Below are 26,824 nucleotides of genomic sequence, written 5' to 3'. Positions count from 1 at the left end.
TAACTATTTTTGGATTTACCGCCCAAAAATTGTTTGTACTTGACCGGGTACTCTCTTCCCCAGTAGCTTTCGTTCAAAGATTAATATTAGAAACGGAAACTAAGCGCCTCTCTGTAGGTGTCCAAAGAAGTTTCCCCCGTATTGTCAATGGTTGACATGAGTTCTGTTTTTTGTTGGCAAGTTCCAGCACTCTAATTTTAGGTGTTAAGTCTAATGAAGAATATGAAGAGTGTGTCTTACTTGTGAATGGAAACGTGAACACTGCGGTTGGTCGTGCCTGTATCCACAAATTCAAGGTCGCTTCAAGGCCGAGCTATGTTTGGAATCTCTCTGAAGGACAAATACATCTCTTCTAGGAATTTTTCAACACAGTCTAAATTACTACAATCTAAGATAGGAAATTTTAAATTAAACCCCTAAAGTAGCGACAGCGTAAGCAAATTCGCAAGGTAGGTAGCTACTTAGGTAATTTATAACGATATAGTCTGTCCAAAAGTGGCAGCGTCCTAAGACCTTGCCATTTTCGTGTCAGTTTTTCATTAGTGACTAATTTGCGATGAGTAATTCGCCCTTTGTCTGAGTTTAACCACCCCGTGACGATACCGTCGCAGGAGACGATGCGTGACGATACGACTGCGGCGGTGAGCATTTAGTTCGCGGGCGCGTGCCGGCACACACCTGCCTTCAACATGAAGAAGATCCTGAGGAAATTGCGAGAGAGTAAGTCACTTTTTTTTAGTCCTTGACAAGTTAGCCCTAGACTGTGATCACACCTGATGTTAAGTGATGATGCTGTTTAAGATGAGAGCGGGCTTATCTACTTGTAAGATACATAATTTTACTAGTATACCCGTAGCTCTGACGGTTTCTACGCGACATCGTACCGTACCAAATCGCTTGGCGTTTTCACGTCTTTGCCGGTAGGGTCGTGACTAGCTACGGCATAGTGCCTACCAGACTGAGCAAATTTAGAAATTATAAAATCCTAAACTGGCCCGAACTGGGGTTCAAACCCAGGACCTATGTTGAGAACCACAGCACTACCAACTGTGCCAGCGAGGTCGTCAAATGGTAAATTTATTATAGTAACTAGAGGATGCCCGCGACTTCGTCCGCCCTTAGACCTCCTTAATCCGGCCCTCTTGCAAAATCCGTTCTTAAGTAAAAAATGCCAAATGCCCTGCCAAATTTCATCTTTGTACGTCAAGTGATTTTCGAGATTTAGTGATGATCTTTCGCATTTATATATTAAGATACCACAGAGAATACATAGGCATGTACAAGTATAATACAAAGCCCGCCAACCCGCAATTGAGTAGCTTCATGGGTCTACGATCCATATCCTCTGTTTTTTTGCCAGGAGGCCTGGCTCTCTAGTATAGTCATTTCAAATAGGCTGATAATGATGATTTTATTAAGAAATTGAATTCCGAAGAATTTAGACATCCTATATGGCGCAGTTGGCATAGTTGTGGTTATAAATAGAAGGTAAAATTCTCGGCCAGCATATCAGCTCTTTTTCAAAATTGGCTAAATAGGCTAATTTACTATCTTTGACGTATGCCATTGACATAATGCGAAATTCAGATTATACTTATGTAACAAGCTAGCTGACGCCGCGAGGTTTCAACCACGTGGTTCCCGTTCCCGTAGGAATACAGGGTTAATATACAGCCTTCCTTGATAAATGGGCTATTTAACACTTCTAAAAAGCTTCTGTATTCGACTTATATCTATATAATTGTAGCTAGCCCCTAGGTATTGGTATATTTAGCTTGTTTTTTTCGAAAAACTACTTGCTTAAACACTTAGCTCGTTGGTTTGTGGTTAGGAGATTTATAGTTGTTATTTACGTTTTTGTAACATTCCATGAATTCAATGGCACTTTCTTAATTGATTATGTTAGCAAGGTCTAATCTCGAGCTATGCAGATTTTGCGTAACCTTTCTCGCCTGTCCGAGCACATTGTGTCCAGCCTGTTGCTATCCCAGTGAATATCCTTACAATGTAATATCCTTAATACAGTCTACGTTATCCAGTTTCATGTGAAAATCGCTCAGCAGAATAGTTAGCATCCATCCATATCAATACTTAAATTATAAATTTGAAAGTCTGTCTGATACCTTTTCACGGCTAAACTACTGAAACGATTTAGATGAAATTTGGTATAGAGATAAATTGGACTTTGGAGCAGAACATAGGTTACTTTTTATCCTGGAATAATAAAGTTCATCGTCATCATCATTAGCAACCCATATTCGGCTCACTGCTGAGCTCGAGTCTCCTCTCAGAATGAGAGGGGTTAGGCCAATAGTCCGCCACGCTGGCCCAATGTGGATTGGCAGATTTCACACACGCAGAGAATTACGAACATTATCTGGTGTGCAGGTTTCCTCACGATGTTTTTCTTCACCGTTTGAGACACGTGATATTTAATTTCTTAAAATGCACACAACTGAAAAGTTGGAGGTGCATGTTCCAGACTGGATTTGAACCCACACCCTCCGGAATCGGAGGCAGAGGTCATAACAGAATTTCACGCGAACGGTGTCGCGATTGTCCGCTAGTTTAGCATAAAAAGGTCGTTAGCCTATCTCATCTTTAATGTATTGTTTGTTTAAAGTTTTATTGTAATTATTATAATTCTATTTACACGTTTAAAGTCTTGGTTTTTTTGCCAGCTTTACATAATATATGTTAGGAATTAATAGTAACTAGTTAAGAAGATCAGCCAAAGATTAAAAAAATATCTTAACTCAAACCTTTTTAATTAAAATTAAAACATTACAATAAAGTAATGCTATTTTATACGCGGTGTAGGTACAAGAAAGATACTTCACAACTTCGGCTTCACAACTGCTGAATTCGCGCCTCGTGTTGATCTTCCTATCGCTACGTTCCGTAGTTAACATAATAGTTAATAAAATATGTACAAACAATTAGGTAAATTTAAATAAAGCGTTTCAAATTCATCCTCACTTTGCATGTAGCAAAGGAACTCTATTTTTTTTCAATTTTTCTTTTACCACTTTATATACACGTAATTCATATACAAACCCATACCAAATTTCAGCAGACTGACTTAACTTACTGACAAGTTTATCTTTTGGGCATGTATCTAAAAATGACCATGGGCAGGGTACCAAATAGCCTGGCACTATTACTCTGAATGACAAGGCTTGTCCTTTGGGTAATCCATAAAAATAAACCATAAAAGCTTTTAATTCGAACACAAAACAAAAATAAGAACCTTTATAGATTTATACAAAATCAAGTTTTATCTTTAATTGAAAAAGGAAATAACTAATACAGGATGTCGTTAGCCCTGCTTGATTTTTCATCAATGCAAAAGGTACCTAATTAAGATATATTATGTAAATAAGATTCGCGTGTACAAAAGTAAGATTGCTCATGCTCTTTCAAGACTAATTATTTAAGTCTTCGTAAGATAGGTAGTGGCGGGGATGTACTACTACCTCAGTTATTATATTATCATATCATATTATCATCTTTAATGATTTATCCAAACGAACAGTTAATCCCATATGACCGTTCCTTGTATATTGTTTGTTTTTGCGACAAGGTATATTTGATGTCACGGGTCTTAGATGAAAATCAGTGACTTGTATTATGCTTTTGTGTAGTTCTGGCATACCGCGTATGCCGAGCTGTACACCCTTTCTTTATGGGTTACAGACGAATTTGCTGTCATTAGGGTAGGGTACTGTCTGTAACTTTTAATTTTCAATAGATTCATTTTCTTACTTTCTTCTTTCTTTCTTATTTACTGTCCTAAAATTCATCAAAATTAGTTTAGTAAAAAGCAAACAATGTTAACAGATTTATTTTTGGCAATTATTATGTACCTATTGCGAATGCTGTCCTTGATGAATACTATTAAGCTATTGTACGAGTAGGTATATGTATTTGCTGTATTTCTTTCATGTTAACGGTATATGGTATTAAAAAATATTCAAGATAAAGCGCGGGAAAGTGGGTGAAATCGTGATCGGGAAAGCGTCTGTAATTTGGGATTCCTTTAGGCGCGAGCGAATAATGTCGGCAATTCAACTTTAACTAGGAGAAGCTTTGCGGTACTCGTATATTCTCCTGTAAAAAGGAGCATGGCCATTTGGGCTTATAAATATATTATGTGCATACTATTATAAAAGTAATTGTTATGTCCTAATTTCAGTGGACTGCATTGATATTAAGTACCTAAGTACATATTAATTGTATGTTCTGAATCCGTGTCGATGAGAAAAGAGTAAAAACTTTTATTTTAAAACTTTTAACCATAATTACTTGACGAGACTTTAAATACAATAGCTACGAATTAACCAGAGACCCTACTTACATACCTACTTACATTTTACCAAATGGCGATAGAGTTATATAGATATAGTAGAGCGCATCTAAAAGTAAGTGTGTCTGGAAAGGAACTGTACTCCTAGCTTTGTAAGTGGTCATTCCCAGAGTTAAGAAAATGTGCGAATTTATAAAAAGATGAATGTATTAGAGATCTCTCAAGTCATTCTCAGAGTCGCCATGTCTTCACGTAGGCGAGTCGCTAGATGCACAAACGCGTCAAAAGGCGAGTGGACAGGCGTCAGACGCGAAGGACCCCGCAGTCTGCACACAGAGCGTGGGGTCGCGGGGTCACCCTCGGACCTGCCCCGCCTCCCTAATTGCCGCGCCCCACGCAGATTACTTTTAGAGTTCCGTGCGCCTGCAAAAAAGCCTTTCTATATTAATTTTGTTTTGCATCTATTAATTCGAGAATTTGATACTGTAACAATACAAATTATAATTAGGTAATTGGTTTTATCCAATTTCATGCTCCATTCGGAACTTCGTCTACTGTTCGAGCAACAATTGCTCTTTCACTTTCCACAGATATAACTAAGTTATGTATAAACAGACAACAGTTAACGTCCACGTGCGTGTTAATTCACTATCAGTCTGCCTGTAATGTCATCATACATATTTTATTATCTATTTTTACCTATTATTAATACCTTCACTGTAAAGATTTACCTACTTGCAACTATACCCGCAATTTTATGCGCACAATATATTTTTTTCGTACTAGATATATAAATAGAAATAATATAGGTGGACAGACAGACAGACACAATTTCACATTTATAATATTAATATATAAAAACTATGGATATAAGTTTTCCAGAGGCCGTAATTATTGTCGTTCTAATTTTATTTCAAGAGATCAGCCTTTTTCGTTTAGTTATATGAGAAAGTGGAATATTTATCACATTAAAAACACAGGTATTTAAAAAAAGTATAACAAAATATTACAATTTCTACGATTTTAATCTACGGAACCCTTACCGCCGCTCGCAGCCTGTCGGTATGTTATCCGCTCTATCCGCGGAGATCACGCGCCTCTTTGACCTCAAATTATTCCGCGTAAAGCTCTTTTTTCTTAAAATTTAAAAGGAATTCCGCGATAATTCCGCCCCCACGATACCATCGGTACGTCGAATTGTTAATGATGCCTTCGTAAGTCGTAACCACAAACGTAATAATTAAGTGAAGTTGTATTAATTTTACGTAGCTCTGATTGTGTTTAAAATATTCTGTAGCATAAAAACTTAAGTATTTGTTGTTACCTATAGCGATTAAAGATGGCTTACTTGGAAATTAGCACGAAATATACTTACTTACTGCAACTAAATATCTGGGAAGATTGTTTTATAAATATGTATGTTGAAAATGGGTAGGTAGCTACTTACTCTTACTACTTAGGTTAGTGTTCATAAAATAGCTACAAAATACACTGGTATGGGCTATGTGCCTTAGGTGCGTTTCTGTCGTACTTATTTTTGTCCGTCTTTGCGAATGACACAAAATGGAAAATCTGTCTATGATTCAGACTGGAATTTTTTTCTTTATATTGAAAAAGAAATTTTTAGATTTGAAAGTATCAAGATGTTTTGCTCCTCTGTATGTATTTAAATCATTCAAAAAAGTGTAAAGAAAAACACAAATAGGTACAGCCAATATACATAGATACAATTCAAATCATTGTGGTGGATGATCCGAGGCGCATTCTTTTCAAATTGCATTCCTCCGAGGATACGGTAATAACGTATGCAAGATTACGTAATCTGTGATTCTCGCTCGCCGGGATATAGCGAATCGGTGCAATAATTCACAGTTTCTGTGATGCAATTCTTTCGCCTTAGGCTTTTATGTTACAAGCCGGCCCGCGGTTTCAACCGCGTAGATCAATCCCCTGAGAATATGCGAGGATGAAGTCTAGCGTAAATAATTTTCAAAATTTCGGTATTTTTTCAAAATTTTACCTGTTTGTAATATTATAGTATAAAATATATAGACCCGGCAAATGTTTTTTCTGCTGGTACTTTTAACGCTTTTGTTTTACATGAAGTTCAGTCTAATGTAGGTATCATGTCAATAATGCAAAAAAATATTAAGTTACTTTATTTTACCTTTTTTGAAAAATTTACAAAATATTAAATAACAAATCCCGCAAATATAAAATCCGCTCTTTCTTCGCAAGTCCTCTCGTCAGGGGTTGTCTGGTAGAGATTGCCTATAATAAGGCCGCCATTGCTCGCTAACTCTAAGTTTAAATGATTAATTTTTAATTTTAAAGTTTCAATTATTTTTGTATTCTTGTGTGAAATTAAGTATTCTTCTTCAAATCCCATCAACAGTCATAAAAACGTATAGGAAGTTTTAGGAAAATCACGGATTTAGAAAAATAAGTACTGATCTTCCTAGAAGTCGGTTTAAAATCCACTAAGGAAAGGAAAGTCAGTGTCAAATTGTGACGTTGCAGTCAAATCGAGAACATGTTATGTTTTCTGTGACTATGTCAGAAAGTCGATAGCCACGTCTGGTGCAAACAGACGACTTTCCTCGCTAGTCGCTGGTTATTTGGCTAGGCACTCGGATATAGGTATGCATATTCAGTCGCCCACAACACTTGTCACTGTCGGTTCCGCGTCCAATCGCTATGATTACTTATTAGTCACAGCTTCACAGTTCACAGTGTTTGCGACTTGCGACACCGTGGCCGTTCCGCTGACCTTACCATTTCGCTTTCTGTTGTGTCCAACTTTATTTCATTTTACTAAAACAAACAAAAGTATTGAATAGAAACAGACGGTATTGGTGGAAGACTATTGTAAACTAAACAATTTATCTCTTATTTATTTATTTATCCTTTTTTATTTTTAACAATGTTGATAAAATACAAAATAAAAAAAACTCAATAAAAGATTTATAAAAAATAATTCAACCGCTGCGGGACATTTGATTGCCCAAGCAACCGGTGGTCAAGGTTCCAGAGTGAGGAACCTCCTCACAATACGCGCCGTCTCAAGAATAACTGCCTTCTGTATCCGACTCTTTTTTTTAAAACTGAACAATAATTATCTTCTCAAACTTCTAAGAATAAAACATTACGATTTATACTTTGACGATTGCCTAAATATTTGTTGTCTATAACCATCCAAAAGGACCATGTTCCAGGCTCCATTTTAGACTATCAGTTTTACCTTTGTTATCACTGGGAAATCTCGAGTCTTTCGCCGAACGTTTGTCCAACAAAGCAGGGCCTAGCCATGTGGTCGATTCTCTTTCTACAAACGCTTTTTTCAATTGCAAAACCAGCAATATGTATGGTAATGACATTTTCTATCGACAGGTCACGTGATCAATTTATCGGTCGGACCTGTCATTCCCATACATTTAGGTAGTTTTCGAAGCGTTAGAAGAAAGTGAATCTACGTGCTACTTTTGTGCCGTGCCTGTTTTTCAGATTTTGAAAAGTCTTACCATCACAGGGCACCTAATATTTTTTTTTTAAAGTTGCTCGTACGTAAATATACTAGCGACTGTTTCTTTTTTATAATAATACCTTAGTATAAGTATCACGGCTTAATGTTTAAGGTAGGTAGGCGCAGTGCAGTGAGGTGGGTATCATTTTCGTGTTACGTCTGCGCACGCGCATCTCGTTCTCACGGTGCAATTATCGGCCCACACTTACCCCTAATTTGATCCACCAACGCGCACTGCAACTTTGTACCACCACCATACGTATTTAATTGTTGTGTAATGATTTCATTATGCTGAAAATATATCGTTTCTTTGCTTCAATAACGTAATATTTAAAAAAAAATACATTTTTCAGGAGTTATTGAAGATGCTTTATCTATTACTAGCTAACACCGCGCGGTTTCACCCGCGTGGTTCCCGTTCCCGATGATAATAATAATATATAGCCTATAGCCTTCCTCGATATCTAACACTGAAAGAATTTTTGAAATCGGACCAGTAATTCCAGAGATTAGCGCGTTCAATCAAACAAACAAACAAACAAACGAACTCTTCAGCATTATAACATTAGTATAGATTTATTATTATATTTTTAAACTCTTTGAGTTAAATTCGATATAAGTACTTACTCGTACATCGATCCCTATTCTATGTTCAAGCTCATTTTGTTTAGTTAGGGAGGGATATTTACAGCGTAGGTTGACTTGAGGAGGTCGCTATAAGAATAAAACCGCATATTCACATTTGTATATTTTTTACATACAAATATGAATATGCTACATACATCCAATATAAATAAAATTTATTTATCTTTCAATATCATTGTTATATCCATAACTACCTAAGCTTGCCGTGCAACGGATTTTTATCAAACCTATGAAATGAAAATCATTATTCCCCAAAAATAGTAAGAATGACGAAATTACTTTTTAGTTAGTAGGTAACTTAGTAATCTATCAAGTAAAACGGAGAACACTAGGGACTCTATAAATAGTTTATTTATCGACGCGGAAAATCTCTAATATTATTTATTCGCGTAATTATTATGTTCCGTCTAATCCGTGGAGGCGTTTCTAACAAATAATAGTCGATGGGTTTAACTTTTTAATTTTTTGATAATCATCTACGCAACGTGGGCCGGGCTTTCTGAGCCACAGTAAATTACCGCTATGCTTTATGATAATTTATTGTTTGTGCTCATATTATATGAAACTTTTACAACAGAACTATAACGGCCTCTTTAAAAACTCTATTAGGTATTATTTTCAGTAAATATAGCTCTACTAAGTTTCACTGACTTTTACAAAACAGCTAGCTTATGCTATTATGCTATGCTATGCTTATATAAAACAAAAATTTTTAGGAAATCTTTTGTTTATTGTAATAAAATATTGCGTTCAGAAATTGGAGCTGAAAGAATGTAAATTTCAGCGAGACAATTATAGATAGGGTTTGATGATTATAACAAAATATTTAATGGGTAAAGTATTATTTTGTTATAATCATCAAGCCCTAGATGGAAAATTGATTGCTGAGATGCTTTGGAGTGAAATATAGCTACGTATAGGGATTCTTAAGGGCTTGGTCAGTCGTTAGTTTTTCGTGGAGGAAAGGTAAATAATTCGGTTGGATATTCGCTATCCACACATATATAATTAACTTCCCCATTTTATATTATATATTATATTATTAAAGGAATAGTCCCCTTCCATCAAATGAACGAAAAGGCTGTAGTGGCAGAAGGAACGACATAGGCTTTTGTATTTTCATAAGCCCCGTGTTAACTAAGCCTGTAATGATGGGGAAGAAAATTAAGCTTTATACGGTTAAAACCGGCTAGATCCCAAAGCCACCACACAGGGTCAGCCAAACTTTTAGCATTTATGAAACGAGAAAAGTCTGGCAATCTATAACACTAGAGCACTAGATTAGTTACGAATCACAGATTAAAGGATAATTGGCAGATAGACTGCACGGAACACAACGGTGTCGTAGCCGTTCCAAATACAGAATTAAAAACATTCTCGAGTCAGTACGACACGAAGCGTCGCATCAGTAGTTTTCAATATTATTCGAGAAAAATAGAGTCTTATGTTTTTAAATATTTTTAAAACTGTTTACAGAAATTAATGAAATAAAATGGAGTATTTTTTATTGGTAATTATTGGTTATATTAATTTGCGTAATTGTTGTTAAATTTTGAAATACAAATTATGAAAAAGTTTGTATATGCGGATGCCAAGTAGACGCGTGACGCGTTTTTTATGAATTTCACCTGCTTCACCACGCTGCTTGTATAGACTCATTCTGTTAGGGATACTATATTTCAGCATGGCACATGTCAATACCGCCAAAGCTGCACAAGCGAGCGCTGAGCAGGCGTGAAACGAGGCACAATAGGCGGGCGCACGAGCATGTCGCTATGCTGGAATGCGCTGGAATGCGCCACCCGCCCGGCATGCTCGGAATGCTAGAGATTCACGATTGCCGAAAACGTGCCCCCGTGCCGCTGTCGTGACTCGTGACACACGCATGCCACCCGTTTGTCACGTCATGACGTCAATCTACAACACATCCTCCGAATTCAATGTAAATAAATTGTTATATTATTAAAATAACGCAAATACCTACACGCCATCTAATTATTCACCCATCGGCAGAGGGTATCCAATACCCTGGGTAAATATCTAAATCATTCCATCCATTCGGCTGATAATGATGATGATAAAATTATTTTTTGGCATTTCAAAACTTGTCTGTGAATGGAACGTAAGAAGTCATTTTTAATTACTTTACTGTACGACGATACTTCTTTAATATCATAAATACTACAGAAGTACCGTTTAATGTGTTGAGAATTGAGATACAAGTTAAATAATAATCATTTGCTTATTAACCCACTAAACGGTGTAACTGTTAAGTTAGTCTGTGGTGTGTAATACATACCTATAATAATTTATTTTTTATCTACCTAGATCTAACCTTAGATATTTCATACATACATTATAATTATATTAATTTAAACATTAACAGAAAAGTTAACCTAAGTTATTCTATACCACTAATATCTATACAAATCATGGCCACGTGGAGTGGTGGCAAGAATATTGGCTGTATTTCCAGGCACCAGGCTGATCTTTTGCGCGAAAAATGAGCCAACCCTTCTGTCACCAGTCGAGGCAACTAGCCGCGGTGAAATAATTCGGTCAAAATTGGCGCTGCGACTCCATTGCCTAAGGGTCTCCACGGCAAAACGAACAAATATATAACTCTCGGTCATATAAATATTAATTACTTCCTATAAACGCGAAAGTTTGTATGGATGTTTGGATGTATGTTTGGATGTTTGTTACTCTATAACGCCGCTACTACTAAAGCAATTTAGCTGAAATTTGGAATGGAAATAGATTTTACTCTGGATTAACACATAGGCTACTTTTTATCCCGAAAAAATCCATGGTTTCCCGAGATTTGCGAAAACTGATGATTTTGATGATATGAATGTTGGTTTCTCTTTCACGCCTCAACTACTGAACCGAATTAGCTGAAATTTAGTATTAAGATATATTATAGCCTGGATTAACGCATAGACAACTTTTATCCCGGAAACATCCATGGTTCCCGAGGGATTTGTGAAAAACTAAATTCCACGCGGACGAAGTCGCGGGCGTCCGCTAGTTTATAAATAAATCACTTATACAGTTATCAGTTACGACAATCTGTAACAAAATCAATTCATAGCGTCTGTAGATTAAATATTATCACGTAGGCAGGTAATCTGATAACTGTTGCTCCGAAGCGCAAAAAAGCGTAAAACCGGTGAACTGGGTAAAACAAAATATCCGCGTATCGAAATCTTGCGGCTAACCGACGTGACATTCGCAGTGTTGCTTTCCAATTTCGTGGAACATCAGCGGTATTGGAAAAAATACTGAAATAAAAAATATTATGTATTTTTTTTTAATTTTTTACAAGTTAGCCCTTGACTTCAATCTCACCTGGTGGTAAGTGATGATGCAGTCCAAGATGGCTGCGGGCTAATTTGTAAGGAGGAGGATGAAAATCCACACCCCTTTCGGTCTCTACACGACATAGTACCGGAACGCTAAATCGCTTGGCGGTACGTCTTTGTCGGTAGGATGGTAACTAGCCACAGCCGACCAATTAAGAAAATCTCAATCGGTCCAGCCGGAGATCGAACCCAGGACCTCCGTTTTGTAAATCCATCGCGCATACCGCTGCGCCACGGAGGCCGTCATAAAATCAGAAGTACGTCGTTCTACTCGTATATCTACACTGTGGCAGTTCTTAAGCCGTAGTTTCACGGTAAAGACCCCAGACTAAACACTAACAGAGCAATCTCCGTGGCGCAGTGGTATGCGCGGTTGATTTGCAAGAAGGTCTTGAGTTCGATCCCCGGCTGGCTGGGTTTTCTTAATTGGTCCAGGTTGCTGGAAGGCTTCAGCCGTGGCTAGTTACCACCCTACCGGCAAAAACTGGCCTAAGGTTGCCTGTTACAGATCGCTACTAAGCGATAAGGCCGCCTTTTGTATTCTACTTCTTTAAATTTTCTGTTTCGTTTCTTGTTTTCTAATTATTGTGGTGTACAAATAAGGAATATTAAAAATTAGAAAAAAAAACGTACCGCTAAGCGATTTATCTTTCCGGTACGATGTTGTGTAGAAACCGAGCCGTGATAGCTCAGTGGATATGACCTCTGCCTCCGTTTCTGGAGATCATAGGTTCGAATCCGGTCCGGAGCCTCCAATTTCCAGGTTAAATTTTAGAAAAGGAAAGCAAAATGAAATGACATTACATAAACGAGCAAGGCTTTCTAATATTTAATGTTTCTGTAAGCCTACCAATGAAATTGTAGTGTTCTTCAGATAGCATGGGTACGGTAACAGTTCGTTTGACACTTGAAAGTTTGCCGCGATTCACGATAATAACACTTATTACGAACGTCATAAGGCAACTGTCACCGAACCCATGATATCTGAACAACACTTTAGTAGCGATAAATAGTAAAAATGATGTTTAGTATAGACAGTACATACATTTAGGTCTATTAACCTAATTGCTCGGGTGTCTTCTTTTCCATTTAACACTTACCCACTGCAAGAGCAGCGCAGTGAAACAAAGAATATTCTCAAGCACAGGTGTGGAATACCTCGGGTCACTAATTTAAAAGTGTAAAGTGCTAAGATAGTCAAATGTTTGAAAACGATGACTCGTGGTGAACCAATTTATGAGTAAGTACCTACTGCACCGCGGTACGTACCACCATAGCTTCCTAACATCTTATATCCATCGTACCTATGTGATTTACAATTTTAGTTATAGGTATCAATTTAGATTGACACACAAGATTGACAATATATGCCCAGAGTTCCTTTTGTATGGCAATAAAAATATATAATAAACTTCCTAATAGTCTAAAAGAGAAGCTCTGGTCAATATTTAAATGTAAAATTTATAATTTTTATTAAAAAAAAAACTATTATGACATTCAAGATTATTTTATGGACATGAACATTTTGTAATTGTGACATAGTATTAATTTAGTATTATTTTTTTTTATCTTCCTTCAAATGTATTTAATTATTTAAGATAATTCATACACCAGTTATGGTAAAATGTATAAAGGCTCAATTCTATAAATGTACCATCATGTAATGAATAAAATATCATTCATTCATTTAACGTTAACGTTGCGTTGATGTGGACGATTTAAACAACAGGCTTGTAGAAACTGTCCATACGGTCGGGTTTAAGTTTTTCAAAACCCACCGTACAAAAAGAACTAACAAGTTCTCGGACCATATACTCAAGCTCATGGAGGAAAGACAAGAAATGAGATTGCAGTCTTCAACAGACGCGTTAAAATACCGTCAGATTAATAGACAGATCTCTAAATCGCAGACATGCGACTTGCGACGCTTCAATACCGAGCGTATCAAAGATACAATCGAGAACAATCGAGGCTCGAAAGTGTTCGCGAGAGATCTGTCTATTGGACGAAGACAGTTGACACGTTTGAAGACCGATCAGGGCAATATCATTTCTTCTAAGCCTGAGATCTTGAGTGAGGTCGAGAAGTTCTACGGACAGTTTACACCTCTACCCAAAAGCCTGTTGACAATTTGGCCAAAGATCCTAGAGCCAAATTGACCCGACACTATACCGAAGATATCCCGGACGTCAGCCTATACGAGATTAGTATGGCTCTCAGACAACTTAAGAACAACAAAGCACCAGGTGATGACGGAATCACAGCAGAACTCCTGAAAGCGGGTGGAAAACCGATACTTAAGGTCCTTCAGCGGTTGTTCAATTCCGTTATTCACGAGGGTACAACACCTAAGGCGTGGCACAGGAGCGTGGTGGTTCTGTTCTTCAAAAAAGGTGACAATACCTTACTGAAGAATTACAGACCCATCTCGTTGTTGAGTCATGTCTACAAGTTGTTCTCGAGAGTCATCACGAATCGTCTCGCCCGTAGGTTTGACGACTTCCAGCCTCCCGAACAAGCCGGTTTCCGAGCAGGCTTTAGTACCATAGACCACATTCATACGCTGCGGCAGGTTATACAGAATACCGAAGAGTATAACCAGCCACTTTGCTTAGCGTTTGTGGACTATGAGAAAGCCTTCGATTCGGTGGAAACTTGGGCTGTGCTGAGGTCTTTGCAGAGATGCCGGATCGACCACAGGTACATTCAAGCGTTGAAGTGTTTGTATGAAAGCGCCACCATGTCAGTCCGTATACAGGATCAGACTACGAGGCCAATCCAACTGCAGCGAGGAGTGCGGCAGGGAGATGTGATCTCCCCAAAGCTATTTACCGCTGCATTGGAAGATGTCTTTAAGCTTCTGGACTGGAACGGATTTGGCATCAACATCAATGGTGAGTACATCACTCAACTACGTTTTGCCGATGATGTAGTCATTATGGCAGAGACTCTGGAGGACCTTAGTACCATGCTCAACGACCTCAGCAGGGTTTCTCAACGTGTGGGCCTAAAAATGAACATGAGCAAGACGAAGATCATGACTAATACTCATGTACCGCTCCACCCAGTTATTGTTGAGGACTCTGCGCTCGAAATTGTAGACGAATATATATACCTAGGACACACAGTCCGGTTAGGTAGGTCCAATTTTGAGAAAGAGGTGAATCGCCGAATCCAGCTCGGCTGGGCAGCGTTCGGGAAACTCCGCGACATCTTTTCGTCCGAAATTCCTCAGTGCTTGAAGACGAAAGTCTTCGATCAGTGCGTGTTGCCAGTGATGACATACGGATCCGAGACTTGGTCGCTGACTATGGGCCTTATTAGAAGGCTCAAAGTCACTCAGCGGGCGATGGAGCGAGCTATGCTTGGAGTTTCGCTGCGTGATCGAATCAGGAATGAGGAGATCCGCAGACGAACGAAAGTCACTGACATAGCTCAGCGAGTCGCGAAGCTGAAGTGGCAATGGGCGGGCCACATAGTTCGAAGAGCCGATGGACGTTGGGGCCCCAAGGTGCTGGAATGGCGACCTCGCACCGGAAAGCGCAGTGTTGGGCGACCCCCCACTAGGTGGACCGAGGATATTAAGCGGGTTGCAGGGAGCCGCTGGATGCTGGCGGCTCGAGATCGTTGTGCTTGGAGGTCCATGCAAGAGGCCTATGTCCAGCAGTGGACGTCTATCGGCTGATAAGGTAAGGTAAGGTATTTAACGTTAAGCCATTGGATCAGTTCATTATCATGACTCTTAACGATAATTCCGTAATGTTATTAAGTGATTATGGTTAAGAGTCGAACATTACCGCTCTAAGCCCACCAACCCGCATTAGAGCAGCGTGGTGTCTAAATTCTATATCCTTTGTTGTACAACAAGGAAGGCTTGGTCACTGGCCACTAAAATAGGTTGATGATGATAAATTAACACATAATCGCAGTACTTATTTAATTTAAACCAAATTATAATCGCCTAACTTGTACATCTTTATACTTTATAATCGAGACGTCACGACACGCTAAATTGCACAACAACCCGCATTTTTCATTAGAGTTAAGCTAGGCTATAAAACAAAGCGTCCCTTGTGGTAACCATACTGACATTAATAACCGAAATGCAGCTTTAGTAGACTCGTAATAAAAACCATAATTCTCTCATGTTATAAGTTATGGCCGTCTACACGCATAGTAGGAGAGCCCAGGACGCTAAATTTGTAGTTATTAAATCATCGTGCGGTCAATTAGATTTGGTAAATAAGAATAATATGATAGGATAAATAATAGTTATATTCTTATTATCGCTTTCTTTTTCTTTCTTCGGCTTACTGATATTGTCAAAAAATATTAACGATTCTTTGGAAATTATTTTCTTTGAAATTCATAAACTCAGCTCAGAACAGAAATACAAGGGTTTCATTTTGTAACTTACGAAAATTCACTTTCCCTTACGTTACGCTCAAATCGTTAAGTAACCTACCTTATCTTGAGTATTTATGAAATTTGGTTGCCCTACACATACTATTAGTGTTAAGGGATTCTACTTGATGGAGGTACTCATCAACGTGCACGCTAACCTCTTTAATGTTTATCTGCCGCTCGAGTGAATCCAACAATCTCCCTCTTTGGCTCTCCTACTAGCAGATATGCCATAATGAGTGTTCGTGAGAGAGGAGTCAGGGCGTCAGGGCCATTGGTCAGGGCCCACTAAAGAAGCGTGTCCTGCGGCCGTGCGTGTGAACGGGCATAGCTCCGTGAGAATGTACTGAGATTCCTTCGCGCGGTTAATGAGCGAGCCGTACTGATACGGCTTCATCAATATTACGAATAGCAGCTGAACCCAAAGCATTTTTTTTTTAAATACAAGTTAGCCCTTGACTACAATCTCACTTGATTGTAAGTGATGATGCAGTCTAAGATGGAAGCGGGCTAACTTGTTAGGAGGAGGATGAAAATCCACACCCCTTTCGGTTTCGACACGACATCGTACCGGAACGCTAAATCGCTTGGCGGTACGTCTTTGCCAGTAGGGTGGTAACTAGCCACGGCCGAAGCCTTCCACCAGCCAGACCTGGACAAATTAAGAAAATCTCAATCTGCCCAGCCGGGGATCGAACCCAGGACTTCCGTCTTGTAAATCCACCGCGCATACCACTGCGCCACGGAGGGTGTCAAAAATTCTTACGAGTATACTAAGGTTTTTTGCTTACTGCATTTGAAACGTAGATAAAAAATTGTCCCTGAGACGCCGACGATAGTTTAGAGAATGAGTTTTATTTGAATTTCTTTTTATCATAACTGCGTTGATAATCACTGTAAGCTTGGAGCATCACCAAAAGGTTGCCTGTTTCAAGCTTAAGTCTGACGGTATACAACCACTTAGCTTATATTATTTTTTAAATTAATATATTGGATTACCCAACCTTTATCATACTTTTCATAATCATATTCATATCATGTCATAATAAGTGATCAAAACTAAGTTTGTTTTATACATTACTGATAATTCTGTTAAAAAATCCACCAATTGAGTTGTTGAAATCGGACAGAAATCTTTTAGCAGTTTAAGTGTTGTTTTAAAATTAGAGTATTTAAAAATAATATACATATAAATCTTATACATTATAGATAAACAATTTTCTCCCTTTCCCTCCAAATTATCGAAAAACTTATGTAAAATATAACGCGAGATATTATTTCAGTATTGTTATTGAAATCAAAAACATAATGGTTTCATTAAGCCTAATGTTAATATTATAACAAATTTGCATAAATAAATTTATTATCAATCATAAAAAATATAGTAAGTATATAAAATAAATCAATAAGTACCAAACGAGCAAGCTCCAGGCGCGTTGATGTCTTTCGTACGCTTTTACTTTCGGGAGACTACGCCGTGCCTTACGCGCCTGCGAAGGCTTTGCGTGTCCGCCGCCTGCCGCCGGCGTGCCAGTTAGTGGCGCGGACTTGAGCCGCATGGACACAGTTTAATAGTGACAGACTGTGGTTTCACATGTTGTGACGAAATGTTAAAGTGATTTTGTGATGAAATTATGTTGTTTAATTCCGAGGTATACTATTGCAGCTAGGTCTTGAAATTTTTTATTAATATTATATTCTTTAATAACACTATTTATGATTATTTACTAATTAAAAGATCTTTAATTAATAAATAATAATTTGTATTTTAACTTATTAGAGAATATTTTGTAAATCTATCAGCCTACATGTATCTATTTACATATTCCAATAAATATAATTTACTATAATATTCATACACTTACTGTGTCTTATCTTTCATACGTCTTATCTTTCGACATAATTCTTCGGTTCAAATGAGCAGCTGGATGATGATGACGATGAAAATGACGATGACGATGACAATGATGATGATGATGATGATGATGACGATGACGATGACGATGACGATGACGATGACGATGACAATGATGATGATAATGATGATAAATAAAATGTGAATAAAAACAGAGCTTCAATAAATGCTTCACTCAATAAAGGATCACCAAATTTTCGATATATTTAATGTATCCTTGGATACTAGGTCCTTCTTGACTTTCAATAACATTTCAGTTTCTCAGTTGTATAAATTCGATACAACTGATGCTGCGGACGAAAGCCTTAACATCGAATAAAGCGCCTATTATGCTACATTGTCGCGCTCAAACTGACGTTGAAGTATTTTATTGCAGGAATTACATTCAAAGATTTGCCGCCACCATATCGGGAAAATGAAGAGGAAGTAATTCCGCGTGAGAACCACCAGCCGCAGATTCCGGTACGTTACGACTTACAAGAAATTTTCTTTTTGCATCGCATCACCAAAGTGCAGTTATCTTTGGATCACCTAGATAAAACTGTTCTGATCACAGAGGACAACCACAGTTAAATAATAAAACCTCACGTATTAATTTTTTAAAGCATTTGTATAGCCATTCTTTATATAAGTATACAAGTGGACGCCGCGCGGTTTCACCCGCGTGGTTCCCGTTCCCGTAGGAATACGACGCCTATAGCCTTCCTCGATAAGTGGGCTATCTTATCTAACACTGAAATATTTTTTCAAATCGGACCTACAGTAGTTCCTGATATTAGCGCGTTCTACCAAACAAATACATTCTTCAGCTTTATAATATTAGTATAGATTTTGGTAAACTTTGGTTACTTTAATAAAGGAAGTTCTGTATTTGCGTTATTAGTTTGTCCGTAATTCCTCGAATAACTTCAGACGGGGTTTTCGTTATTAAAATGGATAGTTTTATGCATATTTTTCAGGGTTTCGTAAAGGCATTTTAAAGTAGTTTATTTTTTATTTAAAAGAATATGTCAGTTCAAATTACTACACAAAGTTAGCTTTGACAGCGTGAACTATGATCGTACTTCATTTCCACCCGCGGCAAAATCGATTTCGCCCGGAGCTTCATTTAAATGGTTTCATGCATTTAGCGCTTTAATATTCTGTTCTACTTAATTAAGATGGTGGGAACATCCAATATATTAAACGAGAATTATCTTCCTTTGAAGTTAATAAATCAGTCAATTTCAGTCAATTTACAAACGGACTATTCCTGGCAATCTATAAATGGATTCTTTTGAAGTACCATACAATACATGTAAATAAATAACCCTTCTTTCAGTCGTGTAAAAATTTTACAAAATGTTTAAATGTTTAGATTGATGTTTGCTACTCAACTCATTTATGCCTCAAAGCTGAACCGACTTGGATAAATACCAAATTATCTACATATATCTGATCCACATGTATAAAGATATATGTAGATATATAATGTCGTTCAATTTGACCAGTCATAGCTACTTAGTATCCTGTACTCCCACGTGAGCAAAAACGCGGGCATAGCTAGTCTTTATTATATTTGCGTGTTAAGTGTTTTAAATTATATTCCAGGACACTCCAATATGCGACGCGCTAGACCTGCTGGCAAATTGCAAAATAACGAGCGAACCTAACGACATAGACGTCCAGTCCGAGGTCGAATACGCGGAAATCGAAGACATGGGTGTATGGCATTCTACACCATTGGCCCACAGACACAAGTCCAAAATATCCCTAACATGGGTTTTGAAGGAAAATCTTGACAAAACGGAAAAGAAGAAGGATGATAAAGTAAAAAGGTTTTCTTACGAACGGCCTGTTTCAAAGTGTTTTGATAGTAAATGTGTAGTGAAAGAGAGAGTGGTCGGTCGGAATGAGTATTATCATAATCTAAGGTTTAAGAGTGCTTGTGAAGACTTCGCTAACAACCAGGACTCTTACTCGGACTCCAGCGTCGGTACGGAGGAGTTTGTGAGAAGGAAACACAGACATCGACATAGGAGAAGAAAAAGGAGCAGCAAATTCGGCTACGATATTCGAGATTTGGACACATTTTTAAGCGAGGTACTTATGTTTTATTTGTTTTAAAGTTCGATTACTGTTTTACTTCTCATAGCTATAAATTTAAATGGCGCAATCATTTAAATCTCCGAATCTACCAAACCTCCTACAATATTTTTAGACATTAAATAATATATTATTTAATTAAGCAAAAAATTAAAATCGAGTTCACGTACCTACTAGCAAATACTTTAAACTTTGAAAGTAATTAAAATCTCGAAAGTATACACAAAAATCCTTGTACAACTAAAAATATTTTTTACTATCAATTTCCACACCTGAGCCATTAGGCATATGTACGTATATAGTAAGATATAGTAAAACAGTACTATATACTCGTAGTTAAAGCATGTACCTAACGATCTCATGCCCTTTCGCATTATGCAATTTTACCGTTGAGCGTCGGGTTAATTGGTGGAGATTAAAAAATTCCAGAGAAGATATTGTACGCTTAAGAGAAAATAATTAAAAGGGCATTGTGGTTTTAACTCAACAGTTCATCATTCCGGAGCGCGTCACGATAACTCCATTACACGAGCCGTACTCATGACGATAATACTAATTGGGGTTAATAACGAATAACGAGCCTCCTTTTCACTGTAATGTACCTGGAGGCTTCGGTCGTGGTTAGTTAACCTACCTGAATATTTCAGCTCTCATTAGTCATTGAAATCAATTGCTTCAACGATTTAGAGTGGTCTGAAACCTATGAGGTCTCAAGTTAAAACATTAAACTTAAATTATGGAATTACTGAAATTATGAAGCGCGAATACAACGAATCTTGATAAATACATACCTGCGTACTAACTTATATGTAAGGTTAGCTTACATTGTAAAAAACAAAATAAGGATATCTGCTAGTAAATTTTTATGGATAACCCACAATTTCATGCGAATTTTAGATATAATGGCGATAGAAAAGTAATGTGTAATATGATCGGAATTTCTTCCAAGCGAATTCACTGGTCTCTGGCTTGCACAATATGGTTTACATTTAGTAGCAGCACTTTACTTTGGGTATACCTACGTAGTAAGTAATTCTTTCCGGTCACGACTTTAAAAATGATTGTAAACTGCTAAATTGGTGCAAAATTGGGGAACTCATAAATTACAGCTCGAGCAGTCATTCTGCAAAATTTTTAATGGCATAATATTATGGAGATCGCTTTTTGGGGTCTTACCGATTATCCTCGCAATTTTAAACCGTGATCATGGATTATGTAACTTAATAATAGACATTCGGAACATTTTTCTGGATCGAGTTTTCTGAATACTACATAACTACGACTGGATAGTTACATTGAGCCTCAATAGTTCAACGGTAAAAGGGCTGGAGTCTGGACTCATCACTTCGGGTCAGGGTTCGATTCCCGCCCGCTGGACCTACGTCATCGGAAGCAATTGAATCCATTCGACTTTACGACACTGTACCTACTCTTACAGAGCGGATACCCTCCACTTCGTCCGCGTAAAGTTAAGTTTTCCCAAAAAATTCAGCGCCAACTATGGATTTTTCGGGATAAATTGTAGCTCAATATTTAGTAGTAATTACTAAAAAATTTAATAGTACTACTACAGTAGTATATGTTGTCCATAACTTCCTCGATCTTCCAGTGAAAATCTCATTAAAACCTATTCAGCCATTCCAGCGATAGTCTAAACAGACAGACAAAAATTAAAAAATATTTTTCACTACTCTTGCTCAAAAACACTGTCATATTACCACTCCACAGCGGGGCTAAACAAGCATATTAGCCTCTAGGGGCTAAAGTAATTTTGTTTTTTTAATTCTTGTCTGTTACGAGTACTAGCCTACTATAAAACGGAGGAGGTTTTATTCGAAAATTGAATCATTATAGGTAAGGCTCTGATTGTTTTGAAAAATAAATAAAAAACTTTAAATTGGAAATAAATGCAGCGTTCTTGTCTGTGGAATGCGTTCATTTTTTTTATTTAATTTTTATTGAAGACATGGGACATCCTTTACGGTGTAATACCTTTGCCTTTTTCTCATGTGAAATAAATAAAATTAAAAAGCGAGAATTTAAAAAACAAATAAAACATACTTGATTTATTTCAGAAAATAATTGTAAATTTGTGACCGTAACTTTCATATATTTCAACATTAATTGTTATTGGTGTCTTCATCTACTGAGAATGGTGATCCTAATTTGGAGATGGATGAAATTTTCAATCTGTTACCATCAAAGTCCAGACGTATTTACTTAAATACTTACCTACGAAAAATTTAATAAGTGAAGAAAACAACAACAAATGGATTCACTTACGAAAGGAGTTTTTAAAAACTATTATCTCCCACGTTTACCTCATATACTTATATTTCCGACACAGTAGTCGGAAATTATGTTACCGGGTAAAAGCCTCTCCCATAATATCCAAAATTGTAGACTTCGTACATTTAATTTTCAATTAAATAAATCATTGAATATTGAACTAAACTATTTTATTTTCTCGCAATCGTAGTGAAAAGCAGAGTGGGGCTAAACCCATTATATACTCGGTTTCTATTTAGGCGGCCCTCGACTTACGTCTCAGGCCCTAAAAATACCTCGTATATAATGGGTCTTTTTAGCCCCTTGTATAACAATCTACTATTTCGTGTTTTACTATCGTGTAATTAATTGCACTTGAGAAAACGGTTATTTTGAAATCACAGACACTTTAATTTAATTTATATTTTGTAGGTTTCATAACAAGTTTGATGTGGTTAGGTATCTACTATAACTGAAGAGTTTTGTTCTTCTCAGACATTTCTCGTTATAAGTTCATCATAGACAATGATCCATGCACGGTACCACTAAAGCTAACTTGAATAATTCGTTTCTTGGTTTGTAATCGAGCACTGATTAGGTACAATCAAATCTGGAAGAAATCGCTACTTAGCGATAAGGCCGCCTTTTGTATGCTGATCTCTTCCTAATTTGTTTTTTATTTCACTTGTTTTTGTCTTTGTGGTGTGCAAATAAAGTATATTTATCTTTATCTTTACAATAGTCAATATTAAAAGTAGGTACTTCTCTATCGAAATGTTAAACAAAACCTCATACATCAATGCTTCATATCGTAAAGATAAACGTCCGTCTGAGATTGCACCAGCACGTTTTGTGAAAGCAATATGATATTTCGATGTGGACGAAAATAATACGAGTACCTACCAAACAAATAACCACGATTTGTATCTGACCTTTGGCATGCGATAAGTTGACAAAGTGAAATGTTTGAATGATGGCTGATTGGAAGCGAGTGTGTATAGTGACGTGATAACCCAGTGGATATGAGCTCTGCCTTCGATTCGGAGGGCGTAGATTCGAATCCGGTCCAGGGCATGTGTGGCGAACGAACTCTTTCGTTCGCCCACTTTAGGTTAGGCCATCTACATTCACATTCCAGATTCATTTCATATTTAGAATTCCCTCGACCGCGCATGCGTGCATCGTTACATCTTTACCAGTTCTCCATTCCACATCACTTCATCTATTTGTTAAAAGGATATAAAATAATAATAATATAATAAATATTATTATTATTTTATATCCTTTTACAATTATTATAATCAGTTCACTGAATAAATATATATATCAATAAAATCATCGTCGTCTTCTTCATATTAATACACCAATATTAAACCTCAATGGCGATACATGCACCTCAAACTTTTCAGTTATGTGTATTTTAAGGAATTAAATATTACGAGTCACTAACGAGGAAACTTGAGAGTTTTCTTGATTCTCTACGTGTGTGAAGTCTTGTGTGAAGGCCTAAACCCTCTCGAGAGATTCGTGCTCAGCAGTGAGCCGAATATGGGTTGTTAATGAAATGGAATGCGAGTGTTGTATTGACTGCATTCTCTTATTAGGATAGGTACCTACATTGTCTGAATTCAATATTAATTTCAATTAAACAATTATTAAAAAATACTGTTGCATTTGAATTTTTGATAATTTTCATCTAATATAGGCACTCGTTTTCGAGAGATAATAAAAGATTAATTGCATGGGTACGGTGTATGTAGCTATAGGTGATTATTATGCACATGAATTACTTAGAACTTTAATTCAATTATACCTAATTTATTCGGATTAAACGACACGTTTGTGGGTGTAACACTTAGATAAGTTTACCTAAGTCCTAAATGGTGTTAAATACGTACCTACGACTACTTATGTGCGTATATTATTTACCTATTAAGAGTGTTGAAATTATTGCCTTTTCTCTCAGCAAACCTGATATCCTGCCAGTCGCTGGTTTATTCAATGAGTTTGATTATTATCACTGATTACATAACTGCTCCTTTAACTGTACTAGTTTAATTAACGCTGATTTAATTATTTACTCGCAATTAATAAACATGCAGGTTTTATTACCTGCAATCATTAGTAGGTACTTCGACTATAACTCTACCATATCCATAACTATATCGTCGTCGTCATCAACCCATATTCGGCTCACTGCTGAGCTCGAGTCTCCTCTCAGAATAAGAGGGATAAGGCCAATAGTCCTCACACACAGTCAGACTTCACACACGCAGGGAATTAAGATAATTCTCTGGTATGCAGGTTTCCTTCACCGAAATAACTATATCACTATAGAATAAGGTAGGAACTAAGTCTTTTTTTATTGAAAAACAATACAATATAGGATCATACCCGCGTGCAATGGTGGCAAAAATAGGTAGGATTTCCACGTTGGACAGTCTTTGATGGATGATCCTTTGCCCAAAAAATGAGCCAACCTTTCTGTTACCAGTCGGGGTTAAAATAACTGCCTAACAAATTCATCTTACCATTCCAATACTCTTTTGATTTAGACTACAGAAAGAGGGTTATATTCTCCTGCTATGAATGACTATCTTTCTTTGGCAACTTTACAGCCTTTGATGCCTTTGACTATCTAATAGGTATTTATATCTTTACCGGAATTGTCACTATTTTTAAGCGCTGTCAACAGTAGAGAGTTAGAGAGGGATAGCGATTGGTTGGCGGGAACTACTTGCGATAAAAGGCGCTCGTCGTACGGTCGGCTTCAGTATGCTCGTGGCGTTCGAGCAATCCACATTTTTTGTAGTGTAATTCTTTATGGGTTACTTGGGATAGACGGGGAGAGTGACTTGAGTAGAAAAGAGTGTTAGTTAACTGTAAAAGACGCATTTAACCCTAAACACAACGTTCACAAGTGCGTGACTCCACTCAATATCATTCTCTGCCATTCTAGGGTATAATTTACAGTTTCATTCGTTAATTAACAAATGACAAATGTTGTGAATCATTTGTTCGACACTGGTTTTCTTATGTTTGTAATCAACTTCTGAGTCTGCTAAAAACATTATTTTGTTTCTTCTTTCTTTCCAGGCCACAATAGACCATCCGGGAAACATCCCAGTAGTGATCGCTTTCCCTACCACACTGTACCAGACGCAAAGGGACCTACAACGCGAACTAACTCTACCGCTGGGCACTGTCGTCAACGCAGTGTTCAAGAACCAGCAGTGGCTGTACGCACAGACGCCGCACGGGGACGAAGGCTACGTGCTCTACAGCGCATGCTTGCCTTTGGGAATATTACCTAGTAGGTAGGAGGATAAGAATTTTTAAGTACTTAAATGGTGATGGTCACACCTATTTTTTATTCTTTAAGCCCTTGACTACAATCTCATCTGCCCCCCTAGCCAAGTGGCACGTCGATTCTCTTTCTACGATCGCTAACGCTTCGAAAACTAGTGTGTCATTCTAATAAATTTTTCTAGCTTTCGAAGCGTTAGCGATCGTAGAAAGATATTCGACGTGCCACTCGGCTAGGGGGGCTGATGTTAACTGATGATGCAATCTAAGATGGAAGCGGGCTACCTTGTTAGGAGGGTAAAAATCTAGGGGCAGAGACACGTCTTACCTTCAATATTATGTAAAACAAACACTCACGTTAGTTAACTTTAAATTGAAACCAATCAAAAAATAATTAAGTAGATATTTCGTAATTTTTCAGATCAGCCTTTCAAAAGAAAACCCCGTGCTGGGAAAGCAGTACGGATATCTACCCGAGGCCCTGCGGAAACCTGACAGACAGCGAGAAGGAGCAACTGCGAAGCAGAACACGCTCGGAGAGTAGAAACCGTACAAAGAACAGACAAACCAAGACTTCCTGCGCGGAAAAGGACTTTGACAGCCTGTATTTAAAGACCAAATCGGTCTGCTCCAGTCTCGATACTGCGCATAAGGATATTTCGATTGATTTGAAAGTGAAACCGAAGTTGCAAAGACAAACTCTGTTGGTTGTGAATAGTAATTACAAGGGTAGTTTGTTGAATAGGACGTTGTCAGTTAAAAAAGGTGAAGTGGTTGTGTTAATGCAGGAAGGGGCAGAGACTGATGTGGATTTGGAATGGTTTTATGTGAGACGGAGAGATGGCAACCAGGGTTTCATACCAGCGGCGATTGCTGGTCATGGATATATTTAAATAATTGTAAAATTGGAGTTTTGCTGTGTATAAAAAATAAGTTAAATGCATTTAAATATTGAGGTTTTCTATTTGTTAAGATGTACCTACGAAATATAAATAATTGTTAAATTG

General features: G+C 37.4%; 1 protein-coding gene across 3 annotated transcripts; it reads left to right on the top strand.

Annotated features, from left to right (window-relative positions):
* The first annotated feature begins 642 nt into the window (after window positions 1-642).
* On the top strand, window positions 643-26,824 carry LOC112044248 (uncharacterized). 3 transcript variants are annotated; one of them, XM_024080029.2, is made up of 5 exons: window positions 643-720; window positions 18,535-18,620; window positions 19,749-20,240; window positions 25,608-25,828; window positions 26,239-26,824. In XM_024080029.2, the coding sequence occupies exons 1-5, from the start codon at window positions 690-692 to the stop codon at window positions 26,708-26,710; spliced, it is 1,302 nt and encodes a 433-aa protein (XP_023935797.2). In that variant the 5' UTR covers window positions 643-689; the 3' UTR covers window positions 26,711-26,824. The 3 variants fall into 3 exon arrangements, with proteins under 3 accessions (XP_023935797.2, XP_052737666.1, XP_052737667.1); XM_052881706.1 differs by lacking the exon at window positions 643-720 and adding an exon at window positions 17,752-17,895; XM_052881707.1 differs by lacking the exon at window positions 643-720 and adding an exon at window positions 17,794-17,913.

Source organism: Bicyclus anynana, chromosome 5 (assembly GCF_947172395.1).
Source record: "Bicyclus anynana chromosome 5, ilBicAnyn1.1, whole genome shotgun sequence".
NCBI lineage: Eukaryota > Metazoa > Arthropoda > Insecta > Lepidoptera > Nymphalidae > Bicyclus > Bicyclus anynana.
The sequence above is the reverse complement of the archived record's forward strand: the minus strand, read 5'-3'. Positions and strand labels throughout refer to the sequence as shown.